Source organism: Halichoerus grypus, chromosome 15 (assembly GCF_964656455.1).
Source record: "Halichoerus grypus chromosome 15, mHalGry1.hap1.1, whole genome shotgun sequence".
In the NCBI taxonomy this organism is placed as follows: domain Eukaryota; kingdom Metazoa; phylum Chordata; class Mammalia; order Carnivora; family Phocidae; genus Halichoerus; species Halichoerus grypus.
This window is the reverse complement of record NC_135726.1, coordinates 105007-126969: the sequence shown is the minus strand read 5'-3', so window position 1 is coordinate 126969 and position 21963 is coordinate 105007. Positions and strand designations below refer to the sequence as shown.

The following is a 21963-nucleotide window of genomic DNA, read 5'->3' as shown; positions in this document are numbered from 1 at the left end:
ATAGAATGACAGCACGTCCCTTGCTCACTGGCGGTGAAGACCACATAGGGTCGTGTGGATGAGCACCAGCAGCTGCTGTCTGCACAGCGATTCCCTCTTCCCCTTTTTTCCCCTCAACCACTGGGCTTTTTATTTTTTTTAATTTTTAAAAAGATTTTATTTATTTATTTGACAGAGAGAGACACAGAGAGAGAGGGAACACAAGCAGGGGCAGTGGGAGAGGGAGAAGCAGGCTTCCCGCCGAGCAGGGAGCCCGATGTGGGGCTCGATTCCCAGGATCCTGGGATCATGACCTGAGCCGAAGGCAGACGCTTAACGACTGAGCCACCCAGGCACCCACAATAAAAAAGAAATTAAATACCACAATTTTTTCTTTTCTTTAAAGATTTTATTTATTTTATGAGAGAGAGAGAGAGAGGCAGAGAGAGAACACAAGCAGAGGGAGAAGCAGGCTCCCCACTAAGCGGGGAGCTGACGCGGGCCTCGATTCCAGGATCCTAGGATCACGACTGAAGCTGAAGGCGGACACTCAACCGACTGAGCCGCCCAGGCGTCCCAGCCATTTTTCCTCTTAAGTGTTGTGGTTTTTATTTAAACCATGGCTTCTATGCTTACAGAAAATATAGAAAATGCAGTGGTCCGCCAGGCCGTCTTGAACAGCTGGGATGAAGCGTCACCCATTTCCCGGAGGGGGACGCGGAGGCCGCCAGGGCGCGAGGGCCGGGGCGCGCAGACGCTGGGGCCCCGGCTTGCCATGAGCCTCCGGGCCGCAGGTGGCAGCAGCGGGCGGCGGGGCTCGATACAATGTAGCGAGGGCGGCGGGGCGGGTTACAATGTAGCGAGGGCGGCGGCGGTCAGGTGAGCGGCGGAGGGGGGAGTCTGGGCGGGCCAGGTGAGGGGCGGGGGTGCTGGGGGTGCAGAGAACCGGGACGCTCGACCCTCGGGGGCCGTCCGGGCCGCCGCGTCCCGGGGCGCGGGGAGCCCCCTCTCCCGAGGGCGCGGGGGCTGAGGAACCCGCCCAGGGTTCTGACCTGCCCGTCCTCCCTGGGGCGCTGGGGGCACAGGGGACCTGCGCTGCCTCCCACCCCGCTCGGGCAGGTTTATCAGCCCAGAGGGGAGCTCCTCCCTCCCCGCTTCCCGGGTGACACTGTCACCGCTTCCGGCCGTCCACACGCGCTGTCTGAAGGATCCGTGAGGCCCGCGGCAGCTCCCAGGGCTGGGCCACCCTCCGGGAATGCGGGGCCTCAGTTTCCTCCCCTAGGGCTTGGATGGGCGTGGTGGAAGAGGCCCGCACCTACGCAGAGCGGGTTGGTGAGGGTCCCCAGAGGGTATGCTTGTTGTTGTTGTGAGGGAAGCTGCTGGAGGTATCTCTTAGGGGTGGCTCACTCCTGAGGCCGGCTGTGGCCACTGTGCCAGGCTTCAGTCAGTGGCAAATAACCCTAAAAGGGGCAGTAACTCTGCCCCTGCTCCCCGCAGGGTCCTGCCAGGCCTCCTTCCAGGTAGGAGAAAATAGGATGTACCTTCTCCCCTGACCCCTCCAGGGAGAATTCTAGGGACCTCCGGTTGTGGCTGGGTGAGAATAGAACCTTTTTGGTGGCTGTGCCCCATCAGGAGTGCACCTGAGCTTCAGCCCAGGACCTTTCAGTGCCTCATGAGCCCCTGGCTTTATTCTGAAGTTCTCTTGAATTGCTAAGTTGTGTCGTCCTCCCCTCTCTTCCCCTGCCAGAGAAGGGAAGTCTCTAGAGGAGGGCAGAGGTGGGACCGTGGGTTTCCTTCATTCCTCTCAGTCTTCACCTTCCTGCCTGTTCTCCGGGACACCCAGCCTGAATCTGAGTGCGGGGCTCTCTGAGGGGTGAACCTGGTGGGGCAGTGGGGGGGCGGGGCCAAGTTAGCTGCCCTGCACTGCAGCCCCTGGGCTTAAGTGTTGGGACCTCACTTGTCTGCCCTCAGAAGCCCAGAGGGAAGTATGATTCTCCAACTTGGCAGGAGAGAGACTGAGGCTGAGAGAGGTCAGATGACCATTTATTCATTCATCCGTGGCTTCTATGCCAGGCCTGGAGCTGGCACTGCCCATAAGGAGGCAATTGAAAGATGCTTTTTCCAGGGGAGCTTCCAGCCCAGAGGAGAGCTGTTGGGAGGAGCAGAGGTGTCCCTGCCTTTAAGCACCTCTGGCCATAGTTTAAAATGCGGGGAGGTTTCCTTAGAGTTGGGCTGGTCATCATGTGATGACATATACGGCTTGCTTAGCAACAGCTCTGGGCTATGGGCTCTCCTGACATATATAAGTATATACTTAGTCCTTCTACCCACCCCAGGAGGTAGGTATTCTTCCTTATTTGTGGGCAAGAAAATAGGATCACATAGCTCATCACTGGGAGACCCAGAATTTAAATCAGGGCTCTCTGATTCTTTTTTTTTTTTAAGATTTTATTTATTTATCTGACAGAGTGAGAGCACAAGCAGGGGGAGTGGCAGGCGGAGGGAGAGGGAGAAGCGGACTCCCTGCTCTGGGATCATGACCTGAGCCGAAGGCAGACGCTTAACCGACTGAGCTACCCAGGCTCCCCAGGGCTATCTGATCACATTCGTAACAATGATAATAGTAAGCTGTAGCTGGTATTTATCAGGTGCATACTGTGTGCTGGCCAGGATACTCGGAACTTTGCATTAACTAATTTAATCTTCATCATAACCCTACACAGTGGGTACTATTATTTCCCCCATTTGAAACATGAGAAATCAAAAGCAAAGAAAGGTCTAGGCATTTGCCCAAGACCATACATGTCAGCTAGGAGCTGACAGATCTGGGATTTGAATAGCACCAATTCATTTTATCACCACAAGGCTCTTGGGGTGATCAGTCAGGATCTGTTTCGGATGTAGGAGATAGAAATCCTTCTCCCAGTAACAGTGGTTTAAACAGAAGTTTATTTCTGTCTCACTTGAATGAAGCCTGGGGTGAAGGAGCTCAGGACTTGTGTGTCAAACCCAAGGTGACTACTCCAGCCCCACGCATTACATCTGCGTCCCAGGCGGCAAGAGGTAGGAAGGGCTGAAGAGGGACAGTGCCTCCTTTTAAGAAAAATTCCCAAGAGATCTTTCTGTTTAAAATCCATTGGTCATAACGTAGTTGCATGACCACATCTAACTATAGGGAGGTTGGGAAATTGCGACAAGCCAAAACTCCAGCTCCCCTCGCCCAGTCAAAGAAGAAAAAACAGACCTGGACTGTTGTTAAAATAGTAAGTGCAGACTTTATTGAAGACTCTTGCAGTAGGGGAAAAGAGACCTCGGTATGGAACTGAGTTCAACTCAGAATATAGCACAGGCAAGTGAGAGTTTACAGCCAAGGAGCAGGGTAATATCAGTGGGTGGACACTTGCTGAGGGGACACATCAGGGCTGAGTGGGGAGTCTGGCTAAATTGATCTGACAAGATCTCCGCTGAGGGCAGGCTGGGGTGATCAGATGTCACCTGGGGGTGATAGCAGATTTGAGGGTGACCGGGTATCAGGGTGGGGGACTCTTGCTAAACTGATGTAGCAAGGTTCTTGCTAGAACTGGATTTTACAGGAGCCCAGATGGCCTAGGAGAAGGTTCGGGAGCCTGATTACAGTCTGGTCAGGCAAAGAATCTTTGTGACCACTAGGGAAGATGGGGTGAGTGAGTCCTGGCACAGCTGGGTCTGCCCTGCACTCTGGGTGCTTCCCGGGACACTGTGACACCTGTCATTTGGAGAGGCACTGGTCATCAGGGCCCAACCACCCTGAGTGAGCTGCGCAAAGCTGTCAGGTAATGAGAGAGAGGAGGCTTAAGCCCATAGCCCATGGCATCTGTGTCCTCTCCTGTGTTGACCCAGGTGCTGGGTTCTGCCAGACTGGAACTCCTCTAACCCACATCCCCACCACAGAGGCCAAACAGGTAGGACAGGTCCCACAGTTAGTGTGGGCGTTTCTGACCCAGATGCAGGGCAGCCAGCACTGGGCAGGGCTGGGGGTGACCCTTGTCATGGCTGTCCTGTCTGGGATCAGTTCTCTTTCTTTTGGAGGGGGTGCAGATAGGAGTCATAGGCTTATGTTTGATAATCACAAATTATTTTAGACTAAACAGGTACAGAGAAAGCATAACTAATACCTGGCACTTAAAGTGCTGCAAAGTGTTTTAAAAAAAAATCTGATTTCCTATGAACTCATGTCACCCTGGAAGCAGAGAGGCTAAGGAAGTGGGAGGACCTGGGATGCAAACCACTGCCCCCAGTCGAAGCCCCTACTCCCTCTCAGGAGCCATCAGCCCTGTGTGTTCTGCCGCTCGCTGAGCTCTTGGGAGGGGAGAGCAGTGCCAGGTGGTGAACTAGGCATTTCCTAGTTCCTGGGATCCCGAGGTGTGGGGCCACTGACTCAGGCCACATAGAGCATCAGTGGGAATCCATGCTGGCCTCCATGATGACTAACGAGCCGGCAGAGATGGAGAGCTCCTTGGGGCACCAGGAAGATGGGCCACACTGCAGGTGGCAGAGCAGGCCTGGACCCTGGCATTGGCTCCAGAGTGTCCAGCACTGTGACCTCTGACAGTCACCACTTATGGTTCTGCTCAGGGGCTATGGCTTTGGGGTGCTCTGACAGAAAAGGAGCACCCCTGCTCGGGGCCAGAAGTAGAAAACTGAGTCCTGGGAGGTATTGGCTCATGGGAGGCGCCAACCCTTTCCTTCGGAGCAGTGAGGGCACAGCTGGACTGGGGCTGAATGCGGACCCTGTACTGGGATGTAGGGGGCCTAGGTTCCAGCCTGGCTGGGTACTCTTGGGTAGGTCGTGTCCGTCTCCTACCTCTGTTCCATCTGCGTGCCCCGGGTGGGTTGCTGTTACTGAGGGGATGCTACCAGTGGGGACCTAGGTGAGGGGGCTGAGCTGGTTTGAGGAGGGACAGAGGATGGGCGGCCGTGGTGTGGGGATGTTCCACCTGGACCCTCCTGGCAGACTGAAGGAGGCCAGACATCCCCTCTGGAACCCCAGGAACTCAGGAAGGGGATGGGAATGCAGTGAGTCTAGGAGCTGGATGCTCATCTCTGCCCTACCCTGCCCTGCAGGTGGGATGCTATGGAATATGATGAGAAGCTGGCCCGGTTCCGGCAGGCCCACCTCAACCCCTTCAACAAGGAGCCTGGGCCAAGGCAGCATGAGCAGAGGGCCAGTGAGGAGGCCCCAGAAGTCGCTTCTGAAGGTAGGTGCTTGGGGGAGGCCTGAGTGGGCAATCTGACCCCTCGCTTGGGACCTCCATCCTCTCTTCCTAGTTCCGCCCATGGAGCATGCTGGCTTTCCCATGTAGCTGGGTCCCTTGCTGGCCACTTCCCCTTTCTCCTCAGCACAAACCACATTCTGCCTGTTCTGTGGCCCCACTAGGACACACACTCCCAAGGGCAGGGATTTGTGACTGTCTTGTCACTGCTGCGTCCCAGGGCAGATACTCAGGGAATACTTGGGGAGGGAACTCAGAGCTGAGATCTGGTCAGGGAGAGGATGGAATGGCCTGGACAGAGGCCCAGCTCTTCTGGGGGTCAGGAGAGTGGGGCTCTAAGAGCTGCAGATGCAGTCAATAAGGGTATTCAGGGTGTGTGTGCGCACGCAGAAACCTCCTAGAGTCCACACGGGGGTCCGGAAATTCTATTGTGCAACCGTCCAGCAGCCTTGAATCCATATACGCATACGTAAGGTATGCCTTAGAAATTGGGATGTTTCTGGGGCGTTGGGTGGCTCAGTCCATTGGGCGTCTGACTTGGGCTCAGGTCGTGATCCCAGAGTCCTAGGATCGAGCCCCGTGTGGGGAGTCTGCTTATGCCTCTTCCTCTCCCTCTGCCCCTTCCCCTGCTCGTGCTCTCTCTGTCTCAAATAAATAAAATATTAAAAAAGAGAGAGAGAGAAATTAGGATGTTTCTCTAATACTGTTTTGTGGACCTCTCTTAGCACCATGGGTATCCGCCTCATCTTGGTTTCTTTCTTTTTTTTTTTAATTTTATTTTTAGATTTTTTCCCCCCACCTCATCTTTTTGGATGGCTCTCTCTTATTTATTTAGGATATGGGTTCCTTTGCACATGCAAACAGGGCAGATACCAAGGCGGGCCTGGCTCCCCTCAGCACCTCCTGTGGGCTTCTCCCGTCCCCAACCTACTTCTGGGGGAAAGGCAGGTTGATTTTTCTTTTTTTTTAAAGATTTTATTTCTTTACTTGACAGAGAGAGCGAGAGAGCACAAGTAGGGGGAACAGTAGAGGGAGAGGGAGAAGCAGGCTCCTCGCCAAGCAGGGAGCCCGATGCGGGGCTCAATCCCAGGACCCCGGGATCATGACCTTAGCTGAAGGCAGACGCTCAACCATCTGAGCCACCCAGGCGCCCGGCAGGTTGATTTTTCTTTCTCTCTCTGCTGCCCTCCACACCTGTACCCCTGCAGAGGCCCTGCCTGAGCTGCCCCCTGGAGAGCCAGAGTTCTGCTGCACTGAGCGAGTGATGGATCTCGGCTTATCTGAGGACCACTTTTCCCGCCCTGTGGTAAGGTTTGGGCCTGGGGTGGGGAGGGGGACTGGGTGAGCCCCCGAGGAGGAGGAGCCAGCCATTTCCTTGTCACCCCGTCCTCAGGCAGCAGGGCCAGTCCACCTTGGCTGGGGCTCCTGGGCCTTGAATCTGAGACCCACATGACAGCTGCCTCTCATCTCTAAAACCTGTTTGGGAGCCAGGGAAGATCAGCCGAACTGGGGTTTGGGACCTGAAGCTGCTCTTCTTGTGTGGGGCCATCCGTCTCCCCATGTTCCCGGTTCCTGGGAGGCAGACATGAGGGTTGGCTCCATCTGGGTCCTGGGGGATCCTGTGGCTGTGCAGCAGGGTGAGGGAAGGACCACAGGGCCACTCTCCTCTGTTCAACCTTTTTGTTCTATGGAAGCTTTTTCTTTTTTTAATTAAAGGGCTCTAATAATCTATTTTAAAAAGTTTGAACATCTTTCAGTTTTATGCAAAGCATCTTCAACTTCTATTTAAGAGAAACATAGAAATATTCTAATGTAACTGAAATCAAAAAAGATTCACCCAGAAGCCCCAGTTCTCATTTACTTGTCATTTTGTCTTTGTATTTTGTATCTTCATTAAAGAAATGTTTGAGCCCCTCCTAGGGGCCACACACTGAGCTTCCAGAGTAGGGTTGTCACCTCCTCTTTGCCTGGTCTCCTGGAGGTGGAGGGTGGCTCCTGAGGGCAGTTCTATCCTTTGCCTGGGGCGAGATCAGCCTCAGCTCCCCTGCTCAGACTTGAGCCTGGCTTCCTTCCCTATTGACAGCAGGGTCCCAAGCCCAGGGCCTTTGTTGGGCCCTGGCTCTGAGTCCTTGTGCGGTGCTGGTGCTAGGGGTGGGTGGGTGTCCGGGGCATCTCTGGGCTTGGTGATTAAGCTGGAGGCCACTTCCTCTCCTTCATGACAGGCAAATTGTCATTTCCCCAGCTTTCATCCAAGAGGAAGCTCTGTAGAAGTAAGCAAAATAGCATAGCCAGAAAAGTGATTAGGTTTCTACAAGAAGGAAGTTGTGTTTTGAAAAACATCCTGAATTAGGTTTTCAGAGGCCTGTGAGTGGACAGGTCCAGCTGGCAGGCAGGTGGCATGGGGTGGTTCCTACCTGTGCTGGTAACTTTCCTGGGCCTTGAGCAAATCCTCGGCCCCTCCCTCCAGGCTTCAGTTTCTTCACTGAGGCAAGCGAGGAGCAGGGAGGTCTGCTCTGGGCTTGACCTCCACGTGGAGAGCATGCAGGGTAGGCATCTGATGCTGTCACCTGCCGCACCGCCCCCCCCCCCAACCTGGGCAGGGTCTGTTCCTGGCTTCTGACATTCAGCAGCTGCGGCAGGCTATCGAGGAGTGCAAGCAGGTGATTCTGGAGCTTCCCGAGCAGTCGGAGAAGCAGAAGGACGCCGTTGTGAGGCTCATCCACCTCCGGCTGAAGCTCCAGGAGCTGAAGGTGGGTGCTGACGTACCCCACCATGGAGGCTACTGGAGCAATGTGAGAATGAAGTTCTAGAGGCTGGGGAGCTGAGGGACTGAGATAGAAAGCCACCCAGAAAGGTGGGGACAGAGGTGGGCCTTCACCCCATGTGCAGACTATTTCTCTATTAGTCTAATCTGGATTGGCCAGTCTTGGGCACACGCCCACCCACTGGCTCAAGTAAGTGAGGTCAGTCCCTCCTTGAACCTTATGACCTAGAGTGGGTGGGGGGCGATGGTGGCCTCCTGAGTGTTTCACGAAGGGGACAGCAGTAAGGGTAATGGATCCTAGAGGCCAAAACCTACAGGTGCACATTGACTGTGTGTGCCCTTTAACTTGCTGCCGCCATGTCCCTGCACGGCTCATGCGTCCCTGGGAATTTAGAAAGCAGAGTATTCATTAGGGTGTAAGTAAGGCTGTGGTAACAAAGACACCCCAAAATACAGTGGCTTAAAGGAATGACATGTGAAATTTCACTCATTTGGAGATCCTATAGGTGATCTAGGCCCATGTGGCAGCTAATGGTGTTGGAGGCCCTCTGTTTTTGTTGCTTTGCCAGTCCGTGTGGAGAATCCAATATGGCCACATGTCCCCTCTGGGTCTGTACTTAGCAGGAAAAAATGGTGGGAGGGGAGAGAAAGCCTTATAACTCCTGCTCACACACCCTTGACCCTAACATCGTCCCAGAACAGCACTTGGGTGCAGGGAAAGTCAGTCTATTGTCTGGGCGGTCCAGGCCTGACTGATTACTGGGGAGTTGTATTTCTAAAGGGAAAAGGGGGTGTGACATTGAGGGAAACTCACAATATCTGCTGTAAATGGTACTTGGAAGAAGTAAGTAAAGGGGTTCAGGGAAGGGAAAGCAGCTGCAGCAGGCTCACATGTGACCCCTCCCGGGCCTCTCTTCAGGACCCCAATGAGGATGAGCCCAACATCCGAGTCCTCCTGGAGCACCGTTTCTACAAGGAGAAGAGCAAGAGTGTCAAGCAAACTTGTGACAAGTGTAACACCATTATCTGGGGGCTCATTCAGACCTGGTACACCTGCACAGGTGGGCCAACACCCAGACCTGCTTTGTCTGGGTGGGCAGTCCTGGTCCCCAGGGCAGGGCAGAGACCTGGCAGCTCTGGGTTGTGTTCGGGTGAATTCTCTGCAATACTCAGTATTTACTGAGCCTTGTGGACTACCTGGGATAAAACAAGGGACAAAAGACCCAAACTCCTGCCTTTCCCAGGCTCACATCCACATTTGACTTTCTAGTATGCCATAGGTGGCTATTGAAATTTAAATTTAAATTAGTTAAGATAAATAACTACTTCGTTCCTTAGTTGTGCTATCCCAATAGCCATATGAGGCTGGTGGGCACCATATTGGACATTTCCATTTTTGCAGAGAATTCCTGTGGATGGTTCTGTTCCGAATGAGCATATGGTGTGTTAGACAATAGAGTACATTGACAAAAAAAATAAGGAAAGGGAACAGCGTGGGTCAGGGAGTGTTATGGGTATGACTTTAGGGTGGAATGAAAAGGCATCATGTGACATTCAAGCAAAACTTGGAAGTCAGGGAGTAAGCCAGGAGTATATGTGGGTAAGAATGTTCCTGTGAGGGAGTTCTGTGCAAAGGCCCTGTGGCTAGTGTGTGTCCAGTGTCTTCAGTGTGGAGCAGAGAGAAGTGTGGCTGGGGCATTGTACCCGAGAGGAGGTTGGTTGAGTGGGCTCAGAGGTGGCCATGTGCTTTTCTTTAAGTGCACTGGGGGCCATGCGTCGGTGCTGGACATGCCTAGGTTTTAAAAAGACCACTCTGGCCGCTGAGCTGAGCATGGACTGAAGGAAGGAGTGCAGAGGGGGAGGGGGAGGATGATGGCCCTCTGATCAGGATGGAGTCTTTTGGGTGAGAAGTGTCCAGGTGCGGCACTAGCCGAAGGGCTGGAAACAGGCATAAAAGAGGGGTTGAGATGACGTTACAAATTTTAGCCTCAGCTGGTGGGAAGATGGAGTTACTGAAATCTGAGGCGCGAAAACTGTGCTTGGGAGGTGGGTTTGTTAAGGAAGAGCGAGAATTTCATTTAGACGGAGTGAGTTTGATGCCCTTGAGGCATCCAGGTGGGAATGGCAGGTTTTGGAGTTGAGGAGGGAGGTCTGCATGCACCCCCAGGGCAAGGCTTGGGATGGGGACTGACAAGGTCTTTGAAGTTCTGGGACCTACAGTGGGGCCTCGAGAAGCTCTCAGATTGATGTGGGAATTGGGGTAGAGCTGAAGGCCAGTCTGGGCTGCAGGATGCCCCCCACTTCTGAAAGGCACAATGTTGGCCTCCCCACCCCAGGCTGCTATTACCGATGTCACAGCAAGTGCTTGAACCTCATCTCCAAGCCCTGCGTACGCTCCAAAGTCAGCCACCAAGCCGAATATGAGCTGAACATCTGCCCTGAGACAGGGCTGGACAGCCAAGATTACCGTTGCGCCGAGTGCCGGGCGCCCATCTCTCTGAGTGAGTGCCCCAGGAAGGAGCGGGGCGCAGGGTGAGGGAGGCTGCTTTGGGCAGGTGTAAGGAAATTGGATACATCAGACAGCTAGGGACAGCTGGGTTCCTGTGGGTGGTGTCCTGCTCTCCTTCCTTGGGACATGACAAGGGGCTGCGACCTGCACCCTTTCACTTGCCATTCAAGCACACTGAGGTTCCAGCCCAGGTCACCTAGGGGTTTCCACAGGGCTGGCCTGCACTCAGCCTCCCATGTGGCCCCATTGACACAGAAAGCCCACCTAGATGGGAAAAATCGCACAATACCATTCATGTGCCACGTGTCATAGATTTACTAATGTTAATTCATGGGGTCCTCTCAGCAGTCCTGTGGTGTCATTTTACTGATGACAAAACTGAGGGTAGCAGGGTGCCCTGATCTGCCTCAGGTCCTGTGGCTGAGAAGAGGTTGTGTCAGGTCTGCAGGGTGGCACCTCCCAGGTCAGCTGCCTCTTTCCCCCATATGCTTTCCGTGCTTTCTGTGGTTCCTAAGCTGTCAGGGACCCTGGAGGCAGCCCCGACTTTGTAATGACCCGTCCCGTCTGCAGGGGGCGTGCCCAGCGAGGCCCGGCAGTGTGACTACACGGGCCAGTACTACTGCAGCCATTGCCACTGGAATGACCTGGCCATCATCCCCGCGCGAGTGGTGCACAACTGGGACTTCGAGCCACGCAAGGCAAGGGCAGGGGAGCAGGGCCCAAGGGCTGGTATAGAGGCTGGGGGGCAGGGAAGGGGCTGGGAGGGGAGGAGATGGAGCCCCAAGGAGGGAGAGCCGGTGCTCGGCCCTGGCTTAGGTTGGGGGGAGCATGGTTCTGGGGGTGGCGTGTGTAATGCTGGAGGTGCCCCTCCACCATGCCCCCCAGGTGTCCCGCTGCAGCATGCGTTACCTGGCGCTGATGGTGTCTCGGCCGGTTCTCAGGCTGCGGGAGATCAACCCTCTGCTGTTCAACTATGTGGAGGGGCTGGTGGAGATCCGGGTAAGGCTGGAGGGGGCAGGGGTGAGGGTGGACCTTGCTCTCCCCGTGTGCCCTGGGAGCAGAGGAGAGCTGCCACCTGCTAAGGTTCAGGGGGCCCCTCAGCTGTCCTTAGGGTTAAAGACCCTAGAGCAGTGTCTGGTCACAATATGATAACTAGGCCCAGAGGCAATTTGAAATTTTCTAGTAGCCACATTAAAAAAGTAAAAAGCAAGTAAAGTTAATTTTAATAGTATATTTTATATGACCCAGTGTATCCAAAAGATTATTTCAAGATAATCAACATGCAACATTATTCTTTCTCTTTTTTGTACAACGTGTTTGAGGATGAGTGCTCCTCTGGGGGCATTGGCCAGGAAACTGGGGTTCGAACTTGAGCTTGGCTGGAGCTCTCAGATCTGAGACCATCCTGGGGGACGTGAAAGCACCGTCTGTCCCCTCCTGACCTGGAGTGCCAGCCCCCTCGGCCCCCAGATGTGCCACGGCGCAGCCCTGCCCTGGCTGAGAATACCGACCTGCCCCTGTTGTCCACAGAAGCTGCGCCAGGACATCCTCCTCATGAAGCCGTACTTCATTACTTGCAAGGAGGCCATGGAAGCTCGTCTCCTCCTGCAGGTCAGGCCCCTGGCCCGGAGTGGGAACTGGGAATCCGGGGGGGGGGGTGGGCAAAGGGGAAGCGGAGAGCCAGGGCAGTGAGGACACGCTGTGCCCAAGTCTTTTTCCGATGACGTCGTAGCTTGCGTGTGCTGTGCTTTAGCAGAGGGTCTCCCCTGCTGTGTTCCAAGGAGCACTAGGTCTTCAGTGAGCACACAGGCATTCCATCCACAAAAGTGTTCTCTGGTTCCATCACCAAGGGAAGCGGCTATCGCCCTGCAGCCCTCACCTGGGTCTCCATGTAGTGGACCAGGCACAGTTCTGCGCAGGCAGGGGTGACCACAAACACACTTCACGGCTCACCTGTTTGTTCCACAAACATTCATGGGTATTCACTGTTCTAGAGCGTAGGGAGCAGGGAACAAAACCAGCAGGAATCCATGTCCTCACTTCAGGTGGGGAGAAAAACAAACAGTCACGGGGAGGTGAGGTCTGTGGACAAGATAAAGCAGGGAAAGGAGGTTGTAAACAGGGTGAGGCCCGGGAGGAGGTATGGTATGCTGGGCAGAGGGTGGGGGGAGGGTGCCTGGAGCAAGAAGGTGGCCAGTGTGGCTGGGGGAGCGCGGTGCTCGGCCCAGAGACCGACACCCTCTCTTGCTTCCGTGAGCCCCCAAGGGCCTGGAGGATAAGAGTGTCAGTGGGTGGGCAGCGGAAGGGGCCCTCACCCGGTGTTTGGGGTCACGGTTGCTGGGACCCACAGCTCCAGGACCGGCAGCATTTTGTGGAGAACGATGAGATGTACTCCGTGCAGGACCTGCTGGACGCGCACACAGGCCGCCTCGGCTGCTCACTCACGGAGACCCACACGCTCTTCGCCAAGCACATCAAGCTGGACTGTGAGGTGGGCTCCCTGCCGCAGACCAGGGGGCATCTCTCTCTCTGCTCCCACTCCCCAGGGCAGGGCGGGCGGGCAGGCCGCTTGGCCCAGTGTGTCCTTGGCTCAGGTGCCCTTTGGAGCAGGCACTGACCCGCCTTCCGCCCTGTCGCCCCCAGCGGTGTCAGGCCAAGGGCTTCGTGTGTGAGCTCTGCAGAGAGGGTGACGTACTCTTCCCCTTCGACAGCCACACGTCCGTGTGCACCGACTGCTGTGCTGTCTTCCACAGGTCAGTGTGGCCGGACCCACCCTCAGCCAGGCGTGCTGGCTCCCCGCGCGCAGGGAGGGAGGGAGGGAGGGAGGGAGGGGAAGACAGGCTTTTGGTTGTCTGTCTTTGCTGCCTGATTTTCAAAGCCCTTTGCCTTGATCCTAGATACGGGGTGAGACCCTGATCTGTGTGACTAAAGTCGAGGTTCCACTGGGGACAAGCCCCTGTGGGGCTGAAGAGGGGTGCGGCCCAGACCCCAGGTTGCACATGGTGTCTGACTGGCGCCCCTTCCCCACCAGACCTGAGGTGTAGTGGAGGCCAGAGGTCCCTCAGCTTTCTAGCTCCTGGCACCCACAGTGTCTCAGTGATTTTTTCAAACATCCCTAGGCCAAAAGAAATACCTAACATTTTTTATTAAGTACTTAGGTTCAAATAATGTAAGCATTTATGACAGAAAGACCTAGTGGATGTTTGGAAAAATAGTACAGTTACTAATTGTAGATGTGCACCTGCTGGGCCCTGCATGATGCCTCACACTGGATTCAGATGGGCACCTCCCATTTCTGCCCACGTGGATTTTTGTTGGGCACTTGCTGTCCGTCCTAGCAAGCACTGACGCTGCAGCCTGGGACGGCTGTCACAGAAAGGACTGTAGCGGAAGCGATGCTCCAGCCGTGGATTCTGTGGACCAGCAGTCCCCAGGACCCTCTGCACCCCCAGTGCCCCAGTGGAGGCTCTGTGCAGTGGTGGTAAGAACAGGTATGGAAGCCGAGACACTGAGAGCTCCAAGCAGAAGTCGGATGGTAACCAGCTAGCAGGTGTGGACCCTGTAGGAGGGGCCTGCACTGAGCACTGGACCCCAGGCCTGGGTGCACCTGGTGCAGACCTGCTTTCTGCCCTCTGGGAGAAACTGCGTCTGTTTCCCCATCCGTAGAGGGGGTAGAAGGGCCTGACTTAGGAAGTCTGGGAAGGCTCAGCGGTAGAATTTCACATGCAGAGAGCCCAGACCCTTGCTGGGGCTGACCCCACCCTCCCTGTCCCCAGGGACTGCTACTATGACAACTCCACCACGTGTCCCAAATGTGCTCGGCTCACCTTGCGGAAGCAGTCACTCTTCCAGGAGCCTGGTCCAGACGTGGATGCCTAGAGCAACAGGAACCCCTCCCAGGCCTCTCTGGCATCCAAACTGCTGGTCATTGCCAAAGTCAAGGTGTTTCTTGTGTTCTGGAGACTCCTAGGGTGCAGTCCCTGGACCTCTCACCTGTGCTGGGCCAGAGGGGTGTAAGCAGCACCATGAGGACCACCGTCCCTCTCTCCCAGGCACTTGCTGGGACTTGGGGCAGTCTCGCCTGGCTCTTTCCTGGGTGTGTTGCTGTGGAGGCTGCAGGGCTTCATAAGCAGGGAAGTGGGGAAAGGCTTCTCCCCACCCCTGTGGCAAAGAGCCTTGGGGAGGCACTTGGGGCCAAGGCCGCTGGGCTTTGGCCACCCTGAGAACCCCCAGAGGGCTTTGGGGGAGTGGCCGACGAGCCTTGGGAATGCTGGCTGCAGACACCCAGGCTGGGCCTGAGTTTTCTCTGCAATGGATGGTTTGGATCTACCTGGAGGCCCCCATCCCCTTGGCCCCTTGTGTGGGGACTTGTAGTTGTTCATGACTGTCTCCTGAGGGCCCTGCTCCTGCCTCTCAAAGTTCTCTCCCTCTGGGTTCTCCTCCAACAGGGCCAGTCCTGGGGGTTCCCACTTCCGTACAATATGGAGGGAAGGGGGCCGTGAAGCTCTTCCCCCGGTGGACCAGCCCCTGCTCTGGCCTTTGCTCTCCCAGCTTACGGTGGTGCTCTAGGCTGGGTGGTCGGGGGTCCAGTTGGAAGAGGCTGTCCTGCTTCCCAGTTTGGAGCAGGGACTGTGACCCTGGGGGAGGTTCTAGGTTAGGCAGCAGGGTTGGCTGCCATCGGCCTGTTTGCCTGAGGAGCTCCATGTGCCAGTGGAGGGCTCCGGACAGCTCACAGACCACCACCAGCCTGTGGCCTTTTGTCTGGGGGCCTGAGGTCAGGCACTGGGAATATTTGCTCAAGGGAGCTTTGGGCAGGAATCCCAGAGCGTGTGCAGGAAGACTGGGGCATGGGATGTGGAAGGTCCTGTATACCAGCTGACAAATGGAACCCCTGGACAGAGCATGAGAGCCCACAGCACTTCACCGGGGGAGCGTTGGCCTCGGTGTTTGCAGGGATGCTTTGTGCTTTAGAGACCCTGCTATAGAGGGGGTGACCTGTGGGAGCAGGACGTTTCTGGATGTGGCTCTCCAGTCTTTTGTGCCCTCTTGCCCGGATTGTGCTTGGCTGCTGATGTGCACGGTTGACACGCACGGGTGGTGGTGGAACAGAGCCACTTGGATATCCGTCACCTGCGACCTGCAGCGGAAAGGTCAGCTTAGCTTGCTGGCCGATAAGAGGGGTGGATAAAGACAGTGTCCCCTCCTCCTCGCTTCTCTGCACCATCAGAAAAGCCTCACATGGTGGCTTTAGGCAGTCCTCTTGCGGTGTGTTCTGATCTGCCTCGGGGAAACCGTGCGAAGCAAACACTGGTGAGGTTGGGTCAACGGCAGGTCCCCGTCCTGCTTCCCCTTCCTCTCTAGGGCTGAAGAAGGACTTAAGGGCCAAACGCCCTTTTCCTACACCCCCAGATCTGCACATTTCTCACCACTGCATTACATTTCTGTCATAAGGATATTGGCCATTCCCGAATATACTGTGTAATGAACGTCACATTATTCCAGTTATAATCACTGTGTCCATAGGAAGCGTTAATATGCTGGCATCTGCTGGACGAAGAGTTGGCTCCCTTTTCTTTTTAACTGCCCCCATTTCCTCCTCCCCAGTATCTCCACCTACCCTTTCTGAATGGCAGAGTCTTTAAACAAAATCATGTGTGGGTCTTGGGAGTCCACAGTACGGTACAAGGACCCACTGAAGAACCAGTTTGCATGGCCAGCCCTTCACAGAAGAGCAGTAGGGATATCTAGCTGTAATAATGCCGCAGCTGCTGTCTCATTAAATCTGTGTTCTCTAGACTCTGGTGCGTGTGGTGAATTGGGGACAAGGCAGGGTTTTTTGACATGCAGACCAAGTGCAGGCTTAGGGAAAGCCCACAGTCTTCCCCATCTAGTGGGGTCCAATGTGATCTGTTCTGGGGAGGAGTTCTTGATGGGTGTCAGACAGAGGGCTAAATGTGTGGATTCCCCTCAGCTCAGTTTCTGTGAATGATGAAAACACATACCTTGTGGGGTGTTTAGGTTCTAGGAAGCATTGAGCACTGAGCCTGGCATGCAGAGAATGCTCAGTAAATAGAAACTGTGTCTTCTAGAGTCCTCATTGTGGAAGGATTATCTCGTTCACCCAATGCAGTCATCGAGAAACTGGCTGGTCATGCAAGTCACGTGTCCGGCTCCTGGCAGCCTCTTTCACAAGCTAGACCCAAAAAGGGCCCTCACTGCAACTCCAGACCATTCCCGTGGGCTTTGGGAGAACCATAACTGCCCCCTTCCCAAATTACATCCAAGCCTCTGAATACGTACATTCTTTTCAGAGATATGATCTGCAGTTGTGACCAGGATCTCAAAGGGGCCATGACCCAGAGGACATATGCAATCTTCTGCTTTTGAAGGGGTCTTTATACATCATCCACACCCAGTTGCAATTCAGATAGGCTGATAGACTGCAACTCTATGCCTAAAGAAACCGGAGAGCTGGAGGGACGGTGTGGAAGGGCCGTCTGTGGGCCTGATGCCGGCATGTGTGAGCACACACCTCCAACTACAAAGAACTGTAAAGCTACCCTTCGGATAGTCGATGAAAGATGAAGTATGTTTTCCCTCTCTTTCAGGAGATGCAATAGTATTTTTACCATTTATATTGTGACAAATTTAGGTTTACAGAAACACTGCAAAAACATTCCCATATACTCACCTCCTGGACTCCCTAAATATTAACATTTGCCCCATTTGCTATATTCTTTCTTCCCATATGCACATTTCTTTTTCTGAGCCATTTGGCAGTAAGTTGCAGAGGTGATGCCCCTTTGCCTCTAAATACCTGTGTCTGTTCCTCCCAAACAAGGATATCACATGGCCACAGTTCAATTATCCCCAGAAATTAACACCAACATGGTATCATAGAATCTACAACAAAATTTATTCAGATTTTGCCATTCAGCTGCTACGTATATTTAGCCGTTTTTATTTTGGAAGGGTGCATGACATGGATACCTTTAAAAAACACAAGCTAATTGTTATTTTTTGCCTAAGATTTTATTTGACTGAGAGAGAGAGGGCACGAACAGGGCGCGGCGGGCAGAGGGAGACGCAGACTCCCCACTGAGCAGGAAGCCCGATGTGGTGCCTGATCCCGGGACCATGACCCGAGCTGAAGGCAGACGCTTAACTGACTGACCCACTCAGGTGCCCCTTAAAAGAAAGAAAACTTTATAAAAGGCCTGTCAGATATCCCCCTCCCCTCTCATTCCTTTGCTCCTTTCCACTCCTTCCCCCTACCAGGTAACCAATCCCTTTAGTCTGGTTTCTTCTTCCTGTGTTTCTTTTTGCGAAAATGAGTAAAATACATATGTATTTTATTTCCTTCCCCCGTTCTTTCTTCCACAAAGACGGCAGCATACTAGTCTCTTGCATGTTGCTTTTTTCAATTAAGAGTATACCCTGGAAACCACTCCCCATCTGTTCTTCCTCTTTCATTAGTGTTTCATCACTTACATCTAGATTATAGTCCATTGCATATAATAGCCATTTCATATTTGAACACTCTTCTATAGATGAATATTCAGGCTGTCTCCTCACTTTTGCAGTTACAAACAAGGATGCAACAAATAATCTATGCACATGCATTTTCTTTTGTTGGAGGTATATCTTCAGGGTACAATCCTAATAGTGGGATTGTTAAATCAAAAGAAATCTGTTTTTTTGTGAATATCTAGTGTCCCTCCATAAGGGTTGTACCAATTTGCTTTGTACCATCAGCAATGCATGAGGTGCCTGTTACCCCAGAGCCTCACCAACAGAATATATAGTCATACTTTCTGATTATTTGCCTATCTAGTGAGATGTGTTTTCTGTGTAGCTTTAATTTGCACTTCTCTAATTATGAATGAGGCTGAACTTCTTTTCCTATGCTTCAAGATCTAATTTATTTATTTGTGAATTATATCCTTTGTCCACTTTCCTGTTGGATTTTTGGTATTTTTTTCTTCTTAATCCTAAGAGTTCTTCACATATCAGGGATATTATGTTGCAAGTATTTTCTTTCAGTTTGTCAACTGCTTTTGACCTTGTTTGTAGTGATGTTCCCCCATTGGAAAAGTTCTTTTGTTACTTTTTTTTTTTAAGATTTTATTTATTTGACAGAGAGAGACACAGAGAGAAAGGGAACACAAGCAGGGGGAGTGGGAGAGGGAGAAGCAGGCTTCCTGCGGAGCAGGGAGCCCGATGCGGGGCTCAATCCAGGACCCTGGGATCATGACCTGAGCCGAAGGCAGACACTTAATGACTGAGCCACCCAGGCGCCCCTGTTACATTTTTATATAGTCAAATTGATTAACTTTTCTTATTTCATCCGGATTTTTTTTTTTAAAGATTTTATTTATTTATTTGACAGAGAGAGAGACAGCGAGAGAGGGAACACAAGCAGGGGGAGTGGGAGAGGGAGAAGCAGGCCTCCCGCGGAGCAGGTAGCCCGATGCGGGGCTCGATCCCAGGACCCTGGGATCATGACCTGAGCTGAAGGCAGACGCTTAACGACTGAGCCACCCAGGCGCCCCTCATCCGGATTTTAAGTCAGAAAATTTCCCAGCCACCAGGTCAAAGAGGCATTCATCTATGTGTTTCTGTAGTATTCGTATGGTTTCATTTTTTACTTTTTGGATCCCTGATCTGTTTGTTCATTCTTATGTATGCTGTGAGGCATGGATCTAATTTTATCTTTTTCCAAATGATTAACCAGTTGTCTTGCACCATTAAAAAAAAACAAAACAAAACTCTGGGCTTTCTATCTTATTCCACAGGTCTAACTACTGCACTGATTTAATCACAGAAGCTTTATAGTCTCCTCTTTGCAGTTTTCTCTTTTTAAAGAAATATTTTCCTGGGTATTCTTGCATGCAATTATTCTAAAGCACATATTTAAATGACATTTTAATGACAAAATTTGATACTCTCAAGTGTCAAAATGAAAATACCAGAAGCAGAGTTTCCAGAGATGTAAAGCATCTTGGAAGTAGAGAGGCTTGGCTGGGCCTCATCCCTTGAGGTCATCTTGTTGCATCTGGCTGTACTTTGATGAACGTTTGGTTACACCCACTGAAAATTGATCTAAGAGAGTTGCTCTGAGCGTCGCTTTTTCTCCTTGTACAGTTCCCTGTAGCAGTTTATTGCATCATTGATTGCTCTTGAAACTTGCAGTTTCCACTCGTCATCAGGGCTGTTACTGGTAAGGACTTGCAAGCCTGCCTCGAAGTGTGAGAAGGCTGCTGACAGCTCTCCTGTGGTTAACTGGCGCAGGGCAGGTGGAGCATCTTCACTCTCCTGCTCTCCTGCAGGCTCCTGTTCCAGCTGCATCAGCTCCTCATTTGAGAGATCTTCCTCGTGGGACCTCAGCAACTGGTCCACATCAGCTTCTACAACCTCTTCAAAAGCCACATTCTTGGCAAGGGTCACAATATTTTGTTGAAGCTGTGCAATGTTATCTGTTTGGGAAACACTCTGGAACTGAACACACTCTGGCCAAATCTTCTTCCACACACTGTTCATTGTTTCTGGTCTGAGCTCCTCCCAAGCTACCGCAATGTTGTCTACAGCATCCATGATGCTGTAGTTTCTCCAAAACTCCCTGATCATGGCTGTATCCTCTCCATCTGTTGCTTCTAGGATGTGCTCAAAAGTTCTTCTCACGTAATGAGCTTTGAAGGTAGAGGTTATGCCTTGACCCATGGGCTGGACTGAGTCAGCTGTACCATCGTGAAGATATTCCACTCTGACATTATCAGACAGATCACTCAGATTTACTGGGTGGCATGGTGCACCGTCTAGGATGAGCAACGCTTTGTTGGTGAGATGATTTTGGGCACAGTATTTTTCAACGGCAGGGCAAAAGAAGTACGTGAACCATTCCTGAAAGATGCTCCTGGTTGCCCATGCCTTTTTGTTTGAGCGCCAAATCACAGGCAAATTGGGCTTGGAGTACCCTTGCAGAGCCTTGGGATTTTCCAAGTGGTACACCAGTAAGGGCTTCAACTTAAAGTCCCCAGCTGCATTACCACCAAGAAGCAGCATCAAGCGATCTTTGGAAGATTTAAAGCCTGGCTCAGCTTGCTCTTCCACAGAAATAAACATTCCTTCAGGCATTCTCTTCCAATAAAGCCCTGTCTCATCTACATTAAAAACTTGCTGAGGGGTGTACTCACCTTCTTCAATGATGCCTCTCAGCACTTCTGGATATACATCCTTGTTTCCAGGAGCTGTGCTGTTCATCTTGAAGTGGGGCAAACGATGGCGCTCCTTGAATCTCACAAACCACCCTTTACTTGCACTAAACTTTTCTGTTTGAGAGCTTCCGCCTCTTTCACGCTGTAGGTCATCAAACAAACTCTTAGCCTTCTCCTGAATAATGGTGACACTCAGGGGCACGTTTCGCTGGCTCTGGTCTTCAAGCCACACATGCAGCAGGCGCTCCATGGTCTCCATGACTGCACTCCGATGGCGAGTCAACCGGGAGGCTCTCAAGGGAGTAGCTATTTGTGAATTTGCTTTGATTTTTTCTTTATTATCTCGGATTGTAGCCACTGTAGAAACAGCGAGGCCTAAGGCTTTTGCGATCTGGCTGAGCTTTTCACCCACTTCAAATCGTCTTAACACTTCCAATTTTATGTCGAGGGTAATTGCTTTCCGTTCCCTTTTGGCACTTGGGAAGACTGCTGCATTCAGGGACCTCTTCCCAGGCATCTTTGCCTCCAAAATGTAGTAAAATCACAGCAGTCTCACGTGCAAGATGGCCCACGGCTACTCTATGCTCCCTTGCAAAACATAGGAGAGAAAATGTGGCTGCCAGGAGGTGCAGGCCGGAGGCGTGAAAAGGTCAGCAAAGGCCGGCCGGCCCCGCTGTCGCAGAAACCGGCTGGTTCCTGCTCGACTGGAAGGTAGGCAGCGTGGGCCCCTGGTGTCAGAGCGTCCGACCCCCGGACAGCACCTCTGCAGGAACATTACAGCCGGCGCGGGTTTCTGTGACCCAGAAAACAAGGCCGTGAAAGGGAATAATGCTGCCCGGCACACCCCGAGTCAGTGCCTTCGTTCGCGACGGACACGGAAGCAGCCGTCCAGCCGGGAAGGCCGCTCCCGAGGGGCGCCGGCGACAGCGGCCGCGGAGGGGGACGGGGCGGGGACCGGCGAGCGCTCCCGCGAGCCGCTTCCTATGGACGACCCGGGAAGTATGTGTCCTTGGAGGTGCCCGACTTAAAATCAGTCGACAGAGCATCTGGGCCCCGAGCCGGTCGCTGGGGTTTCTGTGCTCCACCGCCTGGGTAAGAGAAGACAGTGCGCACGTTCCGATCCTTAAAAAGTCAGGTGATAGGGTCGACACCCACGGAGAGGCCCCGAGCCGGCTCCGTGTCCTTAGTGCGCACGCGCGAGGTCTCCGAGCGCGCGGGGACCGGCTCGGGGGTGTGGCGCTGTTC

The 21963-nt window shown here is 53.1% G+C and overlaps 2 protein-coding genes across 14 annotated transcripts; one reads left to right on the top strand and one right to left on the bottom strand.

Moving 5' to 3' along the window:
• Window positions 1-783: 783 nt before the first annotated feature.
• On the top strand, window positions 784-18381 carry DEF8 (differentially expressed in FDCP 8 homolog). Of its 13 annotated transcripts, none has more exons than XR_013444291.1 (14): window positions 1026-1307; window positions 3859-3920; window positions 5083-5216; window positions 6440-6537; window positions 7832-7981; window positions 8915-9056; window positions 10332-10496; window positions 11075-11202; window positions 11390-11503; window positions 12035-12115; window positions 12855-12995; window positions 13148-13257; window positions 13738-13995; window positions 14281-16298. XR_013444291.1 is itself a non-coding variant. In XM_036119715.2 (12 exons), the coding sequence occupies exons 2-12, from the start codon at window positions 5093-5095 to the stop codon at window positions 16889-16891; spliced, it is 1329 nt and encodes a 442-aa protein (XP_035975608.1). In that variant the 5' UTR covers window positions 784-858; window positions 5083-5092; the 3' UTR covers window positions 16892-18381. The 13 variants fall into 13 exon arrangements, 4 of the variants coding, with proteins under 4 accessions (XP_035975608.1, XP_035975613.1, XP_035975609.1 ...); XR_013444293.1 differs by lacking the exon at window positions 3859-3920 and adding an exon at window positions 2953-3042; XR_013444288.1 differs by lacking the exons at window positions 1026-1307; window positions 3859-3920 and adding an exon at window positions 784-858 and having other exon boundaries at window positions 7862-7981.
• CENPBD1 (Putative CENPB DNA-binding domain-containing protein 1) lies at window positions 17515-21939 on the bottom strand. Its single transcript, XM_036119709.2, has one exon. The coding sequence runs from the start codon at window positions 21233-21235 to the stop codon at window positions 19607-19609; it is 1629 nt and encodes a 542-aa protein (XP_035975602.1). The 5' UTR covers window positions 21236-21939; the 3' UTR covers window positions 17515-19606.
• Between the last annotated feature and the right edge of the window lie 24 nt (window positions 21940-21963).

Bases quoted from the DNA above. Each gene is read 5' to 3' on its own strand.
- DEF8 (XM_036119712.2), top strand. From the start codon at position 5,093: ATGGAATATGATGAGAAGCTGGCCCGGTTCCGGCAGGCCCACCTCAAC. The intron at 5,217-6,439 runs GTAGGTGCTTGG...GTACCCCTGCAG, and splicing joins CCCAGAAGTCGCTTCTGAAG to AGGCCCTGCCTGAGCTGCCC. The intron at 10,497-11,074 runs GTGAGTGCCCCA...TCCCGTCTGCAG, and splicing joins CCGGGCGCCCATCTCTCTGA to GGGGCGTGCCCAGCGAGGCC.
- CENPBD1 (XM_036119709.2), bottom strand. From the start codon at position 21,235: ATGCCTGGGAAGAGGTCCCTGAATGCAGCAGTCTTCCCAAGTGCCAAA.